Raw genomic sequence first — 19,573 nt, 5'->3', positions numbered from 1 at the left:
ACTAAAAATAAAAAATAAATTCATGAAACATGTTAAAGCATCCAGAATTATAGCCACGTTAATAACGTTTGTAAAAACCCAAACCGTTTGAAAATCGGTAGAAAATTGAGCAAGTTATGGTCATTTAAAAGTACCTGCACCATTAAACTCAATGCTACGAGTGAGCGAGCGCCCTGTCCTAAGATGGCCGCCAGGTGATGCCGTTAGGGACTCCGCCTTGAGCCATCTAGCCTTTATACATATCTATGTCATGGACTAACAGATAGATGTATTATTATGTGACATCACCACTAGGGGGTGGCCTTGTTTCACAAAGCTGTGCAGCTTGCAAATATGTCCAATTGAATACTTCAAACTATAAAAGAACAAAATGCTTTTATATAATTCCCTAACATAAATAATGTGTTTGCCTTTTTAAAGGAACATTGCATACAATACAGAGCTATAATGCTTGAGACATATTTAAGATACTGTGTTTGAGAATATTCACAATTCATATATACAGGCATTCACATTAATAATGGGACAAACCATTTTATTATTCCATGCCAGGACATTATTTACAATATTTTCTACTTCAGAAAAAAATAATTTTGGATTACAAAATATAACACTGTACAATATTGAAACAATTAAAAAAAGTTCTAATCAGGAAAATAAAACCTAAGAACTGAATAAAGTGCAGTAAAAGGTGCCACTTAATCTGCAACTGCAATAAAGCGTTTCTAATAAGAGATTAAATCTTTATTCAGATTACTTTTATGACTAAAAGCAGGTTTTGCTCACACTTTTGTGCTTTTGGTTGGTCTATTCAACACAAATCTGTGACAATTACAAATCCTGAGGACACAGGAAAGAAGATGGAAGTTAAATTTATATTATAATCACACTTTGGCATTTTTATTTAATGTCACATGACAATCACAGCAATTCAAAGGGGAACCATGGATAAACCATTAAATAGTAAAAGGTTAAATAGTTTGTCACAGTTGTCTTGCAGTGTTACAAGGTCAAAGGTTAGATATAAAAAGTGCAAGTACAATATATGGCTGTGTTCAGAATAGCACACCATTATTATCACACTATACATCTATACTATACTACATAAAGTAAGTATAGCAGTATATAGTTACACTGTGCACAATACGCACATTTTATCTATGCATAGAGTATCCAGATGATCTAAGGTGCAGTACAGAATATGACCAAGTATACGGCATTGCAGTACTGTATCCTATGATTGTGCTCAACCTTGCATTTCCAGTGTAACAAAAACAAACTGGAAGTAACATGAACTGCATTCATTTTTAATATCCCTTTATTTTACCCATTTAATTTGACTGCCAAAGACAAGACATTTATATGCAAACTTTTAAAAATGCAAAAAACAAAACAAAGGATTTCTATTTCTGAGATGATAACTGTGCACCACTTGCAGATTCATATCCTACTATTTTTTGTGCAATAATGCATACCATTTAAAAATAAAAATAGCATACAAGTAGTGTACAGTTCATACTACACAGTATTCAGTAAGCAGAAAGTTAGTAATCCAATCTGAACATAGCCAATATTTCAGGAAGACCGGATGAGGACCATTACCAGAGCAGATTATTTCATACTAATATTGAGAAAACACTAAATTAAATCATGTGAGCACAGATGAAAGTGTCCCTATTTAATGCAACTAAACTTAACACTGTAACTAAAGGTCAAGATTTTGTTGTTAATCAGTATATATCAGGTTATAATCCTATTGAACACATAAATAAAGTGACCAAAGGTGCATGACATAAGAAAAAAAGGAGGTTCAAAGATTCATAAATAATTCTGTTCAGACATCAACAGTAAGTATTATTTAAGGTGCTCAATCATGGAATGTAGGTGAAGCACGTTATATTCTTATTTATTGATATCAGGACTGGTATCGTGGACTCGTTCAACCAAAAGATGAGATTTTGGTCTAGTTTTGTAAGCATCTCTAGCAAGATTTTACACCTGTTATTAAGATCGGTTTGGGTGATCCGATCACACGTGTAATAACGACTTCAATAATGGGTGTCTCCTGTTGAACCTCAGATTTCTGGTTTCATACATCAGTCAATTCATCACTGTGTTAATGTATGTTGATAAAGTATGAATCGTATAAAAGATTGGAATTAAATGTGACTATAAAGGTCAGTGTTATTTAGTGAAGCCTAAAGTGGACTACACACAAGTGTGTGTCACATGATATGTGTCAGGCAGTTTTTAAAAGACTGCGCAACTATCTACAAATTTCTTTGCAAAACAAAAATGTTTAAATGGATTTCTAGCAAATAGTAAAAGAAAAGCAGCAAATTTTCTTTTATATTTGCACTTCAGTAATTGATTGACAGGTGAGTGGGCGGTCCTTCACTGTTGTCTGTGACACTTTAGGATGTATTAGCAGTTGACCCTGTTTACACCTGTATTTACCACGTGTGATCGGATCTCCCGAGACCGATGTTAATTCCGGCCTATCAAGTCAATCTTGGGGGTCACTGACCTCTAAATGGTCAGGTATAGGCAGACCCGTGAGGACGGTCAAGCACTTGTTCCACACGCTAAACACGGGGCAGATGGGTTGTGAGAAAGCGACGTCGAAGGTGTACAGGTGTTGCGTTCCAGCGGCGTCATAGAAAGCTAAAGATCCGGTGTCGTAGTCCAGCAGAACGCCTAGACGGCGCATATGAGGAGATGGTTCGACCGGATACTCTTTCCCGTTATGTCTCACAGCCCATGAGGTGTTACAGCGACAGAGCACCCATGACGCAGAGTCTTTGCCCACCCATCCGTGTTTAGGAGCTGACTTATAGGCAATGCCAACAGCAAACCTTAAATGATTAAAAAATATAATAAGAGACATGATGTGTGCATTAACATGTGATATAAACATACATGAACATGAATATGTTGTTTACAGCCTAACAATGAACACCACGTTTCACCTTTTTTAACTTTAAAGGGCACCTATTATTCAAAATCCACTTTTACAAGTGTATTTTGGACATAAATGTGTGTTGGCATTGTGTGAACACAACCATCCTACATTAAAAAAATCCACCCGCCCCTTGTTTTTTTAATCCTCATTAAACCATAGCAGTCTCTTTAGACATGCCTTTTTGGTTTTCTTATCAATGTGATGTCACATTGATAAAGCCCCACCCACAGTCCTGCATTTCACCCTCAGTGAGCTGTACGCTGTCCACAATATCTCAATATTTAGATACTATTGTCTCAGACTGTATTAATCAGATCTATTTGAACTGAAAGTCTGTTTGTAAGGTAGCTGTAGCTTATTTGCATTTAAAAGTACAGACATTTAAACAGCGTGTTTTTGCTCCCACCCACACATAGACGTTTTGGACATGATTATAAATGATCTGTGGGATATTTTTAGCTGAAACTTCACAGACACATTCTGGACACACCTGAGACTTATATTACATCTTGTAAAAAGTCCGTAATAGGTGCCGTTTAAGTTATTGATTTAATTCTAAATTAATCTGAATTGTGGTTTTTAGAAAAACATATTTTTATATCCTTAAAATTTTTTATAATGTTTCACTAAAAATAATAATAATTATAGTAATCATTTTTCAGTGATGCTATGCAATGAAGTTTCATTCATCTGTGCTATTAAACAAAGTAGAAAAACACATCATGCGAATTTTACCATGTGCTTCCTCCAATCAGAACTTCCCAGTAGTGACGTCCACTATCAATGTACACATTTCCAGTGACTCCATAGTTCCCAGAGCTGCCAAAGCGGTCCTGTGCATGGCTTTTCATTGATGAAGCCTCGTCCCGTTCCACAGTCAAACTGTCATGTGACACCTTTAACTTCCTGTGTGCAGACTTTGGGTCCAGTTTAAATGGCTGACCTGCATTCACAAACAGATTCATGCTCTCGTAAATCCATTTTCTTTCTTTTCTTTCACAGGTGATCTAAAAGGATTCGATACGGAAACTAGATGTAAACTCACTGTTTGTCTTCAGTTTGCCAGGTGGGCTGCTGCGACTCCCGGCCTGATTCATGGCCTTTACGATGAAGATGTACCTTGTCCCGCTCTGCAGGCCGTGAACGGTGTAATGGTTTTGTTTGATGTTTGGTACGATCATCCAGCTGTCCATGGAGTTACAAAGACCTGCATAACCACAAACAAACATTTCCCAAATTTAAAAACAATCTGAGAATCGTTTCATTATGATTCACAATTTTGAAGAATCTTTTTACAGCTGTACATTTCAAACATAGCCAGTTTACGGTGTCCAGCATCAAAAGTGACACAAAACAATATATATACAAATCATAATATATTTAGAAATTTCCCTCCAGATCTCATACGTGACCCTGGACCACAAAACCACTCATTAGTAGCATGGGTATATTTGTAGCAATAGCCAACAATACATTGTATGGGTCCAAATTATCGATTTAAAAAAAAAAACATTAGGATATTAAGTAGGGCTGCATAACAATTAATGACAACTAATCGTTTGCAGAATAAACGTTTTTGTTTACATCATATATGTATATGTATTGTATTATTATATAAATATAAATACAAACACATGCATCTATATATTTAAGAATACATTTTTATATTTATATATAATTTATAATATATAGAAATATGAATACTTATTATATACATATTTTTTTGTTAAAATTATATATGCATGTGTGTGTATTTATATATACATAAATATGATATAAACTTTAATTCTGCAAATGATAAGTTGCAATTAATCGTTATGCAGCCCTAATATTAAGTATAAATAATGTTCCATGAAGATATTTTATACATTTTCTATCGTAAATATATCAATAAAGTATTAATCTTATTTGTTGCTAAAGGTTTTTCTCAATACTTAGATTTTTTGCATCCTCAGATTGCAGATTTTCAAATAGTTCTCTGCCAAATATATATGATATATAAATCTTAATAAAAAATTGACCCGTGTGCCTGTTTATCTGATATGTGCTGTTTTTTTATATTTTTATTATATAATCATTTACATTTCAGACTGTTCCTCACAGAAAGCTGAGTATAAATAATAGTGTTTTGGAGCAAATTAAATATTTAACAGAATTTTCATTTCTGAGTGAACTGCAGTATTGGTTTATGTGGTGACCTTATTCAATCAGTAAGTCTTTCTGTCTCCAGCATTTCTCTCTTCTGTATCAAACACCCAAACCTGCTTTACAATACAATCTGACTAATCCATACATGACTTGGACAACACATTAAAATGGATTCTGCAGAGAAAACGTTGATATTTTTGTTAGTTCTTTAATAAAGTGCTCGATTTAAAATCTAATCATAGCATGAACTGATTCGATTTCTCGCTTCTCCATTCATGATGTTAGAGCCGTACGATGTTCTCATGGATCAGAAATGGTTGGGCTGAAGTTTACAGATGACTCATCTGGGCAGGACTCTCTCTCGTTGGACTTACTGACGAGGTTGGTGTGTCCGGTGCAGATGGTGTACTGAAGCTCATAGGAAACGATGCTGAATTCGTCCTCTGAGGTCCAGTGAACGGTGATGGTGTCGTGAGATGCTGTGCAGAGCTCCTCGCGGATGGTGGGGGCATTTGGAGCTGGGACAAAACAAATATTTCAGTAACATTTTAGGCAGGCAGTAATGTTACTCTGTAGTTCACCAACGAGGGCGACTCATAGGCCTCCCATCTGCACGCAAATAGCACATACTCATTTGGCATTCACAGGGCGTTTGTGGTCCCGCCGAACACAATTAGTGCTCTTGAGTAACATTATGAATTTTTGTCTGACACATTTCAACACGCAGCAACGCAAAGTCGAGGTAGAAGTGTAAGAGGAAAAACACATGTTTTAAGCATTTTCCCCATGAAATATAAAAAATGACTTCAAGCTTGTAGCCACAGTAACTGTGAGTAACAGAAGAAACCACCGTCTGAACACAATGTGATTCTCTCAAGTCAGCCGTCTAAATCTTTTCAATGCTCTGTCATATAGAAATGAACCATGCTAATAATAATTGACACCATGTCCTGAAGGAATCTGAGCCGTCTGGAGTCTGCTCCACTTAAATTTAATCTGCTCCAGCTAATTTTGCTCAGAATAATGCCGAATGAAAGTTATCCTTAAATATTTTCTTTATTTTTAAATGAGTTGGCTGTAGCAGCAACATTTCCTAGTTTAACTGTTAGTGTGCTGCCTTTTATTTTGGTAAATCATCTTGATAAATTGTGTTGACATTTTGTGGAGAGCAATGTTTTGGGCTTGTAATCTGTTGGTTTTTTTAACCCATACGACAAGACGTTATATCATATCACTTCTCTGCTTGATCTTTAACCCTTTAATTCTTTCATTCTTCATGGAAATACTTTAACTATGACTGCAGACCACCACGAGTGTCAGTGATGTGATATCTGCGAAAACTAACCTGTGAGGTAATCCAGACCCTCCAGCATCTTCTTCTCTCTGGCAAAGTCCAGCACGAACGCATCAAATGTGTCATTCAGGTTGATCTCTGGGATCAGGACCTGTGAGGATGCGGTTGCCATGGAGACTCTACAATTACATTTAAAATAAAGACTAGCTTGTGATGAAAGCATATAACGTCTTCATATATCAGAGCTATTTCATTATGAGAAAAAAATAACAGCAATTTCACATGCAATAGTGCCTACAACCAAATGACCTCTCAGCGATGCTCTTTGCCGTCTGTAGGAAGCGGGCGTGATCGGTTTCTTTCAGAGCCTGATCAGCTTGAGTTATGAGAGATGATGATCTTTCTATGAACTGTTTACAGTTGGTAATCTGCTGTGCGAGCTTTCTTAACCGCACCACCTGCAAAAAAACACAAGCTATTAAAATCCTATGGTGATTCACATCATAATATCTGCAAACAACATTTTGAGATTTCATTGTGCTATTCACAATCAGGTTCCCATCTGGTAAGAAAAACAGGTTTATATGTAAACTTTACATTGAAAGTTTTGTAAAGAAATACATACTTCGACGTGGTTTATATTTATTTGCATGCATCAAAAGGTTTAGGATCATGAGAAACATAAATTCAAGTGTTTCTAAATGTTTCAGTGGTGTATAAGTGGCCTTTGACCTTGATATGTGGTCAGGAAGGAAATTGTGTTTCCTCTGAGCAATAGTCTTAAAGTCTTTGTTTCATACCAGCATTAACAACACTGTGGAAAAACCACAAGACCCTCAATGCCTTAAAAAGCCTTTTCACTGTGACAAATAAATAAACTAGTTACATATCAACACCATATTTTCGACTATATTTAGGATATTTTACTGACGAATGAACTGTATGTTGATTTGGATTGAATCATATATTGTATGTCCTGTCATACTAAAGTGTTTATTTAAGATTATTTGAGATAAATAATATTTATTATAGTACCTTTCCTTCCCGTATCTTTGTGCCAATAATTTGTCTTCTCTGCTGTACGATGTTTATCAGAAGATCACATTCCTCTGCTAGTTTACTCTCCTGATGAGCTGCGTTGTGCTAAAATACAAACAAATAAAACAAATAAATCAATTAACAAATGACTGAAATGGAAAAAGTAACACAAATGTGTATAAACAAGAGGAAGAGCTTCACCAGTGATACAGTCAAATAACATACAGATGTCTGATCCGTATACAGTTAGAGGTGTTTCACAAAACATAAACCACACATTGTTTTAATAAAACAGCAGCAGTATCAACATAATAAAATGTTGAAAAAATAGTTACATTTTTTAATAATGACTGGAAAAATGATTGCTTCATCAAGTAATATTGTATCTAATTGTATCCATTATCTTAAAGGGATAGGTCACCAAAAAAAAAAAGAAATTCTGTCATCATTATCTCATCCTCGTGTTGTTCTAAACCTGTATGAATTTACTTTTTCTGATGAACACAAAAGAAGATATTTTAATAAATGATGGTAAGCACACAGTTAACAGTACCGATTAATTTCCATTATATTTGTTTTTCCAACTATGGAAGTCAATGGTTACAATCAGCTGTGTGCTTAAAATCATTTATTAAAATTAGGGCTGTCAAAAGATTAATCGCGATTAATCGCATCCAAAAAAAAGTTTGTGTTTACATAACATATGTGTGTGTACTGTGTGTAAATATTATGTATATATAAATACACACACATTCAGGTATATATTTAAGAAATATTTGCCTTTAAATACTGTATATACATTTATATGATATATAAATATAAATATTTTATATATAAATATAACCAATTTTTCTTAAATATATACATGTTGGGTGTATATATATATAATAATTATACACAGTACACAAACACAATCTTTTATTTTGGATGCGATTAATCGCGATTAATCTTTTGACAGCCCTAATTAAAATATCTTCTTTGTGTTCATCAGAGAAAATAAATTCATACAGATTTAAAACAACAAGAGGATGAAAAAATTATGACAGAATTTTCATTTTTGGGTGAACTATACCTTTAACTGTACAGTGTTTATGTAAAACCTTTTTCATTTAATTTTATTTTGCAAGTGAATATAATATCTCAAGCAATAAAAAATGCAAAATAATATAAAACATATCAAACAGCCTTAATTATTTAAAAAGACAGTATATATACAGGACAGTATACACGGAGATTCAGCAGTCTGTGAGTTTACCTCCACATGTTGACATGTCTGTATCAACTTCCCCATCAGGTTTTCTAACTCATTGTTCCTCTTGATCAAATTGCTGAGGTTGGAATCCAACATTTGCTGAGAAAAAATAACAACAAAGCAGCAACATCAGCAAAACAACACATTACAGAGCACACAACACCTGCAGAAGAGCTAAACACAACCAGAGTCAAGAGAAAAAACATCCTACATCCATAATGATGTTTGAAGAGGCCGATGACTTCTGCTCTTCTGTTCAGTGAACACTTCACAGACTGATGCTTTAATCAAACATCATGTGACATCACATCACAGCCCTAAGCACCCTGTGAGGGGAGGGGAGGGGGGATAAACAATCTGACACAGATTTTGGAATTATAAAAGCAGATCAAGTCCATCTGCAGCTCGTGTCCCACTTCTGTTTGAGCATTTAGAAACGAGGTGTTTCATTTAAAATAGTTTTAAGCATAATGATGTGAGGGAAATATTTACATGGATTTAAGAATGTCATAGCATTTTGTTCGCCTCTCTTCAAACTAAATGACTGCAGCTGAACAAAACCTGATGATCTGAGAATGTTGCACAAAGCATGTTTTGTGCTTCAATGGAAATCTTTTGTATGGAGTTATGCAACATGGTCTGTCACAAATTTGCTTATATTTGATTATTGACCTAGAAATAGCCCTGAATCAAACATATTTCTTCTTTAACATCATAGCTCTTTATGTTTTTAAGTCCATATCTTTTATAATGGAAGTTTCTGAAAACAGAGAATGTGCATTTTACTTTGATGAGGCTGTTGGCACATTATTGTTAACAACAAAAATAATCGGTCAGGACCGTTCATTTTAATAATCTGTCAATTAATGAATCTGCCTGATATTTATAATCTGTCTGTATTAATATTATAATACTGTGAAATTGTGTTAAGTATGAGAATTAGTGAAGTGAGTTCATGGGTCGATAAGAGACCAAAGTGAGCTGGCAGCATGTGTGCAGATGCTATAAATAGATTATGAGAGATGAAAATCAGGTTAGATCTGTGCTTTATGACATATAACACATCCCAGATTAATTTTTCAGATTACACTGTCTGTGGGTTCTAACCCAAATGGAAAATGAACAAAAAAGTGTACTTCATTTTAAAAAACATAAATGATTATGAATGTGGTTAATGTAAATAAATACTTTTTTTATATGAAACAATAATGAGTATGTCATTAGATATAACAGGTCAAATTCAGCATTAGCTAAGGTTTGTTTTAAAATAATCTTTGCAGAGCAATAATGCATCATTATCAATTAAAGGCAGACATCAAATGATTTATGCCTTTAAAGTTGTCCAAATGAAGCCCTTTCCACTGCATCCTCACAAAAAGAAGTTTTGAGATACACTCACCTAAAGGATTATTAGGAACACCTGTTCAATTTCTCATTAATGCAATTATCTAATCAACCAATCACATGGCAGTTGCTTCAATGCATTTAGGGGTGTGTTCCTGGTCAAGACAATCTCCTGAACTCCAAACTGAATGTCAGAATGGGAAAGAAAGGTGATTTAAGCAATTTTGAAAAAAAATGGACAGTTGAAGATGGGAAAAATGTTGCCTGGTCTGATGAGTCTCAATTTCTGTTGAGAATCAGAATTTGGCGTAAACAGAATGAGAACATGGATCCATCATGCCTTGTTACCACTGTGCAGTCTGGTGGTGGTGGTGGCACACTTTATGCCCCTTAGTGCCAATTGGGCATCGTTTAAATGCCACGGCCTACCTGAGCATTGTTTCTGACCATGTCCATCCCTTTATGACCACCATGTACTCATCCTCTGATGGCTACTTCCAGCAGGATAATGCACCATGTCACAAAGCTCGAATCATTTCAAATTGGTTTCTTGAGTTCACCGTACTAAAATGGTCCCCACAGTCACCAGATCTCAACCAAATAGAGCATCTTTGGGATGTGGTGGAACGGGAGCTTCGTGTCCTGGATGTGTATCCCACAAATCTCCATCAACTGCAAAATGCTATCCTCTCAATATGGGCCAACATTTCTAAAGAATGATTTCAGCACCTTGTTGAATCAATGCCACGTAGAATTAAAGCAGTTCTGAAGGTGAAAGGGGGTCAAACACAGTTTTAGTATGGTGTTCCTAATAATCCTTTAGGGGAGTGTATTTACTTTAGGGAATTTGCTAAATTTCTGAACTTCACATAATATTCCCTAAACGTTTGACCCATACAATGTATTTTTGCTTTTAGCTACGTATAAAACATCTTTATAATCTCACAAACAAACCTATAAAAAACAGACCAAAAACATTGATGACATCGTCCTGCACTGCATGTACAGTATTTTTGTCTAATAAAATGACTCCTCCCACTCATATAATCTGTAATTGATTATCAATGGCAAGTAAAACATTATTGTTCTGTGAAATAAACTAGAGAATACTGGCTTTCATGCTGGCTTTAAATGTGGCATTTCTGAGTGCCTCCATCTGCACTGAAATAGATGCTTTTATCCAGAGCCTCTTCACTAAATCATTTAGGCTTTCTATGTTCAGGTGTTAAAAGCTGTAGAGAAGTGGGGGAAGTACAAGAGGTCCTCTATTGTTAGCATAGATTAAATTCTCTGGAAAATACTAAAGTGAAATCGTCCACAGAGCACAATGAGAGGTGCAGATGTTTGGCATTTCACAACATTTGTGTTACTGTTAACATCTTAGAAATGGATAAAGTTTCATGTGCAATCATTGTAAGTGAATTCCAGAGTAAATGTTTATTGCTCTGTCAAAGCTCAGGATATTGCTGGAGTGAATATTTTAACTAGCCTATTCTAAGTACAACCATCTGACAATGCAGAGTGAAATACGATAGCTGGAAAATTATTACTGCGGTGTCAGAGTGCACGTCGCCCAGAAAGACTGACCGACGGTCCGCACTTCCATCACTCCGATCCTGAACAGCGATCTGATTTTCTCAGGAAGGAAAAGGTTTGTTTCAAGCCAAAGGTGTAGAACCCAACACACAGATCCAGCGAGAGGAAACCGCCTGGCTTCCTATTTCATTCCTTCTCCATTATTTTCCACTCATTATCTACTGTTTAAATGTTACACTTTCAAAGAATAAAGTTTGAACCTTACCGGTGTGTAACAAATATAAGAGGCTTTCAAAGGTTTTAAAGAACCAAAGATCTTCGGTGGAGCTTTTAGTAAAATTAATTTATATTATGATGACTTCCCAAAACCATCTATCTATTGCTTAGCAACAGCCTGACCACTTAGCAACCAGCCAACACACCCTAGCAACCACTCAATCTCTATAACATCCAGGCCACTTTGTAACCACACAAAAAATATCAGCAACTGCTCTGCAGCCTTTTATACAACCAGCAAACATTAGCAACTAGAAACCATTTTCCAAAACTTAGCAACCATAAATATTTTCTAAAACAGAAATCATCACTTCATATCCGTCTTCAATGTATTCAATCATGATGCTTATATAACCTTCAGACTAACATTCAGGCAACGCTTTATCAAGCCAACACTCAAAGTTTATCCAAGGGCCGTTTACTTTTCACTGATTATAAAATTCTCTGTCTGTCCCGACAATGTTAGATTTTCCCTTTTATCAGTCTTTTACAGATGTTAAGGTCAAGAAGAATACTTCATAAATTAATTCAACAGTTTTGGTTTTAACTATGATACAACATAGCAAATGCATATCGAGAAGAGAAAATGACCAGGTCCTGACATGAAGAAAATAACCAGATGGGTAAATCTTACCATTATCTCAGACTCCAGTGATGAATAACCCTATGATGTATTTATTTAAATAGGCTGCCATTCAGCTATACTGAATATAAAATATCTATCATAGCAGTAATATAGTTTAGTAAAGACACACTGTAAAGTATTTACACCTGACATACCAAAAGAACAGAAATAAATTACTATTAAATCTGTAAACAGATTATCATGTGCTGTGCAAGACATGAAACTAGGGCTGTCAAAAGATTAATCGCGATTAATCACATACAAAATAAAAGTTTTTGCATAATATATGTGTGTGCACTGTGTCTAATTATTTTGTATATGTAAATACACACACATATGCATGTATATATTTAAGAAACATTTACATGTGTGTATATATATTTTTTATTTAGATTTTGATATATTTTATATGATATAAAACACCGCAAAAAATGACTTTCTTACTTAGTATTTTTTTCTTGTTTTCAGTAGAAATATCTAAAAATTCTTAAATCAAGATGTATTTTCTTGATGAGCAAAATGATCTAAGAAAATAATACTAGTTTTTAGACAAAAAATATACAATTTAAGTGAATTTGTGCTTAAAACAAGCAAAAATATCTGCCAATGGGGTGAGAAATTTTTACTTGAATTAAGCGTTTAAGAAAAAATAAATCTTATTTCACAATTTTTTTTCTTACCCCAATGGCAGATAATTTTGCTTGTTTTAAGAACAATTTCAATTAAATTGTATATTATTTGTCTTAAAACTAGACTTATTTACTCAGGTCATTTTGCTCATCAAGAAAAAGCATCTTAATTTAAGAATTTTTAGATATTTCTACTGAAAACAAGACAAAAATACTAAGTAAGAAAGTCATTTTTTGCAGTGAAAATATACATAAATGAAAGCTTTCTTACATTTATACATGTATGTGTGTATTTATATGTACATAATGATTACAAACAATACACACACACAAATACATTATGCAAACACAAACTTTTATTTTGTATGCGATTAATCGCGATTAATCTTTTGACAGCCCCACTTGAAACTAAAATGGCTCTGCAGTAAATCAGGAAGTCAATCTTAACATTAATTACAGTATTACTGGCAAAATGGCACGAAAAATACTTTCTGGATTCCCTGACTAGCTGTAGAGCATCTTCATACTTCACCAACAGCACAAAATCTGTATGCATCACTGAATACATGAATCATTCTGTAGCCTATAGCAAGAGGTCAACAGTGAGGAACAGATGAGCATGTGTATTTGTGTGTTTGTGTATTTGTTTGTGAGATGTTAATGTTAGTATATTTCAGTGACTTTGCTTGTAAGGTTAAAGTCACAGTGCTGAATACAGACATTCAGAAAGAAATCAAAAGAAATGACGTTACATTCTGCAAAAGCCATAAAATAAATAAACCCTTTTTTAAACTATGATTTGTATGTTTCACTGGGCTGTTATTTTTGTGACAATTCATCATATTCTCCCCTTAAACTCCCTTTACTGTAATGCATCTGGACATTTTATTTTTTGGAAATCCTCATTGGAGACATTCTTATCAGAATCTCATTACTGTAATACAATTTTCCTAGCCAACCCTTAAAGGTGCAGTGTATAACTTTTAGGATGATTTAATGACAGCAATGAAATATAATCTACATAACTATATTATCAGTGGTGTATAAAGACCTTACATAATAAACTGTATTGTTTTTATTACCTTACAATGAGCCGTTTTATCTACATACACCGTGGGTCCCCTTACATAGAAGTCGCCATTTTGTGCGGCCATGTTTCTACAGTAGCCCTAAATGGACAAACTGCTCTACAAAGTGTGTTTTGTCATTACTGTTTTTTGTCTTAGAAAACAAGCATGTTTGTCCAGTGATGGCTACCGTAGCCTCTCTATGTGTTTTGGTGAACGGTAGACTGAGCCGTTGGTTGCAATTCACAATCTCACTGCTAGATGCTGCTAAAATCTACACACTGCACCTTTAAAGCGTTAGTTCACCCAAAAATGACAATTTTATCATAAACTACTTACAACTGTGTCGTTCTAAACCACCAAGTCCTTCAATTGTCTTCAGAACATATTTGTAGATATTTTTGATGAAAAGATAATAATATTATGTGTGTCCGCGAGCAGACTGTGGTGCATGCTGCTTGACGTCACCTGCTAACGTAGTTGCCTTTGTTTTTAGTTTTTCCCTTTTTTATTTAAGCCATTATGCAAACATTGTTTTGTTTTCTTTGTGCACAAAGGTGTTATTGTCGCTTCATAATATTGTTATTGAACTTCTGATGGCACATGAACCCGTTTGGCGAAGTCTTTCACTTGGTGGTTTAGAACGACACAGGGGTAAGTGATTTATGAAAAAAAAATTATTTTGAGGTGAACTAACCCTTTAACTGAGGTAAAGTCTAACTAACATAGAACCTCAAGTGGCGTATTTCTTTTATAAATCAGCAGCAATATAATAAAAGACATTAATGTTTAACTTTAAAACAAAGCAAGCAAAGCAGCAAGTTGGTACATGCTTTCAGCTTGGTAAACTCTACCAACATCCCTTACCTTTAGCTTGTCATATCTCTCTCCTAATGCCGACACCTGATGCTCGCGGTGATGTCCCACCAGTTTGCACAGTGAACAAATGAGCTGTTCGTCGGTGATGCAGTACATGTTGACCTTTTCCTCGCTGTGCTCCGGACAGGCCAGACCTCTGAGGCGTGAGTCCGGCAGAGGCTCCGTCAGCCGGTGCCCCGTGAAGGGCTTCTTGTTGGGGTGCGTCGCCCTTAAACATTCCTGGCAGTACGACACCTCGCAGGTGACGCAAGTCTTCACGGCGTCCTGCGGCGGGTCCTGCTCACAGAACTGGCATTGGACTGGCTCGCACGGGGAACTCATGGCCGTGCCTTCATCCAGGCCTGACGGGAACTGGTCGCGGTAGTTGCGAGATGGGGTGCAGCGGCGGGTTTCGTTCGGGGAGTTGGGTCCGCTCAGGGAGGCCTTCTGGAAGCGGTCGATTATGTTTTGCAGAGTGACGTTGCGCTTTAGTCCGTCTAGGCCCTGCTGGTCGAGGGTGATGACATAGCGGCAGGTGGGACACTGGAAAGCGGAGAACGGTTTGGAAGACTCGTCCAGTGATGTGCAGTGGGACACCAGGATGCGGTGGGCGCAGTTGAAGCACAGACTGTGGGCGCAGGGCAGCAGTAGAGGGTCTTCAAAAAGCTCCAGACAGATTGGGCAGGTCAGCTCAGACTCTAGTGTGTCCATCTTTAGTCAAACAATGGCGATGTCAGCGAAATCCAGGGAAGCTGTTTAGCCGTCTACAAACCAATGAAAAGTCAGACAGAACAAAATGATAAATTGGAAGCCTCCTTCATTATAAGAGAGTCCAAATATTTGGTAGTGTGACATCTGTGGCCTTTAACTATTACTGTCCCAGAGGTGGGATGTTTGGCATTACATATTTACAATTTTTACAGACACTAGGACACATTTCTCAATACTTAGGTCACTCTTCATACAGTGATCACAACAGAAGTCTATGTGGGATAAACTGAGGATCAGTTATCATTGCTTTGGCACAAAATGCATTCAATGACTACATCTCTCAAATTTCATGAATTCTTTTCTCACTTACTGCCAAAACTCTTTGTACGTACATGGCAATTTGCACATGCTTACACACTGTTTTCAAAACGGTTTTCCAGTGTTTTGGAAGAATTAGTTAATTTGAGACCTGAATAAAGTGTTTTGGTAGTTGTAGTGAATTTTGAATGTAAAATTAACTGCTTTGCCAAGCTGAAAGTTTGTTAGGAGAACTGTGTGAAGAGTTCTGCAAAAGTGACCCAAGCATTGAGAAATGTGTCCTAGCGTCTGCAAAAAAACTGCAAAAGAATAATATCTTAGTCTAAACCTGCACTAATCTTGACAAACTATATATCGTTGGAAAGCTCTAAGAATGTAGTTTTCATATTTCATCACCATGTTGCAAAAAATGACGTAGTAAGATTAATTTTCTAAAATGTCACAAGCCAACAGGTGGGCCCAAGGTGTTATTACATATTCATTATTATATCCTATAAACCTGAAATAATATTGACAAACTATATTTAGTTGAAAAGCTCTAAGAATGCAGTTTTTAGATTTCAAGGCCATCTGATGATTAAAATTGTATAGTGACAGTCATATTGTTAAATGTCACTGACCGTGTAGGAATACATATGAATTCTTATAAATTCATAATTCTAATTATCTTTATATGAATCTATGAATCTAAAAAACCTTGACAACCTTAATATCATTGAAAAGCATTGGAATGTTGTTCTCATATTTCTAAACCTTTTTACATTAATAATAATGCAGTGACAGTAATTTATTCATTGGTGACGAGATATGCAGCTAACCGTTGACACCTAGTCACCTTTGTTGGTAAAACCACTAAAAGTCTGATTTTTAATTTGGTTCAGAATAAGTTGAGACGTGGCTTTATTTTATTAGCATTTTGGGTGTAAACCATTTTCGTTTTTATGTTTTTTTTTTTATATAAAATACATACATTATTGTATTATTTTAATTATTTTTTATTTAATATTCACAACTTTCTAAAAAACTTAAAAGTGTCTTCTTTAAAAGAGTCCCCCCCACACACACACTTAAAAGAGTGGAAGCAGTTAAAGGTTTAAAGATAAATGTCTAGACCTAAAGTATAAACTAAGACTAGATGTGTGTAGTGGCCTTAAAAAGTCTTAAAAATAAATGTGTTTCACAATGCCACAGAAGAACAACTTTTGGCTAAATGGTCCCATAATGGCATTGCTGAAGAATTTTCAAGCACCTTTTTTGTGTAACTGCACCTGGTCCCACCCTAAATGGTTCAAGGGTTGAAAGTACTGGTTCGGAGGTTTTAAATGAATATTATTTGTAACACCGGTAATACACGAGTAATAAGCACTGTTACCAAATCCACCTGACATTGTACTGTTTGAAATACTGCTAAAGTTAAACAGCAGATCAATCTGAACATGATTCAAGTGACGCTCTGACAAACATTGTAGGAGTTCACAAAATCAAATTTTCAATCATGATTATCTAATCTTAATGTATGGAATAAATTATCCAAATTAGGCAAAACATTAAATTACGTGTTGCACCTTTTGACTGTTTGTGTGCATTAAAACATTTTATAGATCGTATAACACAGTGGTTCCCAAACTTTTTCAGTGTGCGGCCCCCCTTGTGTATGGTGCATTCCTACGCGGCCCCCCAAAGACAATTTGTGACAAAAAAAACTGTTCTAAAACTCAACATTTATATAAAATAAACCATTAAATTATACAAAAAGTAGTGCTTTTGGTTAGTAGCCTTATTTTTTTTAGGTTTAATTACACAGAATTCATGATAAATTAATGTATTTCATAAAATGTCATAAAACTGGGCCCCCCTGGCACCATCTCGTGGCCCCCAGTTTGAAAACCACTGGTATAACAGTTAGTGTTAGTTCGACATATAATTGTTTCAGAGAGCGTCTCATTGGTTTGACAGCTCATTCAAGCAGAAGGCTTCGGTCATAACTCCTGCGAATACACTGAAGCTTTGTTTGTGACACGTCCAACAGCACAGATGTGATCAGACAGATTCTGTCCATCAGCATTAATTGAGTGAACTCTCTGCGTGTGAAAGATGTTGAAGTTCATTACTTCACTGCAGTCTTTGAAGCTGTATGAAGATACAATAATCACTGCTGACACATCCACTGAACTACTGCTACCTCAAATATATCAAGAAACAAAAGGGCAATTCTTTCATATTAATATATTAATACTTATTCGGGCGGTTTCCCGGACAGGGATTAGACTAGTCCTAAACACTAATAAATGCACTGACATATCTTAAAATACATCAGTGCCCTTTGTTTTGCCCCAAAATGCACACAAGTAATATTTTTAGTAGGTGTGTTTGTTATAACTATATTTCCTAAACTAAGGCCTAGTCCTGGCTTAAGCTAATCCCTGTCCGGGAAACCACCCTAAAAGGTGTACAAATGGCAAATAGCCATCTCCAACAATACAATGATAAATTTATAAATGTGACTGCATGTAATAACAAAGTATCAAACCAAAGGATATCCTGGATACAAATAATGTTGATGACATCCAATCCACAAACAAAATATACAAGAGTTTTTATCACAAACCTCACTATTCTGACCTAGTTTTGCAAACTAGTTTTTGGTAATGTAAGTGGATGTATGATGTCAGTTCCCCAGGGCTTAAAACATGAACACATGTAGCTGCTCTGAACCTGTATGTCTGTTGGAAACTTGATAGGCACTGTAAACGCCTTTGTAAGTTTATCCAACCCTGCCAAAAATATATTATAAACTGTAAACAAATTGCTGTAGATATGCAGCAGTTTTCCAGTAACTTACTGTAGATATCTACAGTATATATATATATACAGTATATCGCATTTATTAGCAACAGTTTTTTTAAAGAAAAAAATAACATTAAATATTAATAAGTCTTTGTCTTTACAGAATAAAACTAAAAAAATAACAGCCTCATGCAAGGCATTCTGGGAACCAGAAGTCGTCATCAATATTTTTTCGTTTTTGGTCTCCCAGAAACGCTTTTGCACGCTGTTATTTTATTCAGTAGTTTTCCCTGCAAAGATAAAGTCCTGTTAATGTTTAATATTCATTTATCTGTTGCCGGTAAATAACTTCAATTTTAATCTACTGTACGGTAAGTTACTGGCAAACTGCTGTCATTTCTACAGAGATTTTCAACAGTGTAGTGAAAAAATAATGCTTTTATTCTAAATACATATAGGTCAGTTCAATCAGTTTATCATAATCTTGTAAATTCATTACAATTATTTTCAGTCCAGTAAAAGGAACACTGGCAAAATCACACCACAGTATGTAACCTAAAAAATAAAATACACTCCAGATCATCTTCCAGAATCAACATTTGGCAGAAAACAAGCCCCAAAGAAATGAATAAAGAAGAAATAAAATAAAGAAAAACCCCCAGAGAGAAATAAGCAAACACTTGCACTCATAAGTTAGATGCACACATAGACAGAATCAGATTCATGTA

General features: G+C 35.3%; 1 protein-coding gene across 4 annotated transcripts in view; it reads right to left on the bottom strand.

The window, feature by feature from the left end:
• Positions 1–520: 520 nt before the first annotated feature.
• Positions 521–19,573, bottom strand: part of mid1 (midline 1) — a 36,203-nt gene continuing 17,150 nt past the window's right edge. For all 4 annotated transcript variants that reach the window (XM_055215563.2, XM_073854738.1, XM_055215562.2 and 1 more), the window contains exons 2-10: positions 15,039–15,793; positions 8,698–8,793; positions 7,440–7,547; positions 6,714–6,862; positions 6,456–6,583; positions 5,485–5,628; positions 4,008–4,169; positions 3,698–3,905; positions 521–2,855 (exon numbers count right to left, since the gene is read on the bottom strand). In XM_055215563.2, coding sequence (XP_055071538.2) covers positions 2,507–2,855; positions 3,698–3,905; positions 4,008–4,169; positions 5,485–5,628; positions 6,456–6,583; positions 6,714–6,862; positions 7,440–7,547; positions 8,698–8,793; positions 15,039–15,740 — 2,046 coding nt within the window. In that variant the 5' untranslated portion in view covers positions 15,741–15,793 and the 3' untranslated portion in view covers positions 521–2,506. The remainder of the gene's footprint in view (positions 2,856–3,697; positions 3,906–4,007; positions 4,170–5,484; positions 5,629–6,455; positions 6,584–6,713; positions 6,863–7,439; positions 7,548–8,697; positions 8,794–15,038; positions 15,794–19,573) is intronic.

Source organism: Misgurnus anguillicaudatus, chromosome 17, assembly GCF_027580225.2.
Source record: "Misgurnus anguillicaudatus chromosome 17, ASM2758022v2, whole genome shotgun sequence".
Lineage (NCBI taxonomy): Eukaryota > Metazoa > Chordata > Actinopteri > Cypriniformes > Cobitidae > Misgurnus > Misgurnus anguillicaudatus.
The sequence above is the reverse complement of the archived record's forward strand: the minus strand, read 5'-3'. Positions and strand labels throughout refer to the sequence as shown.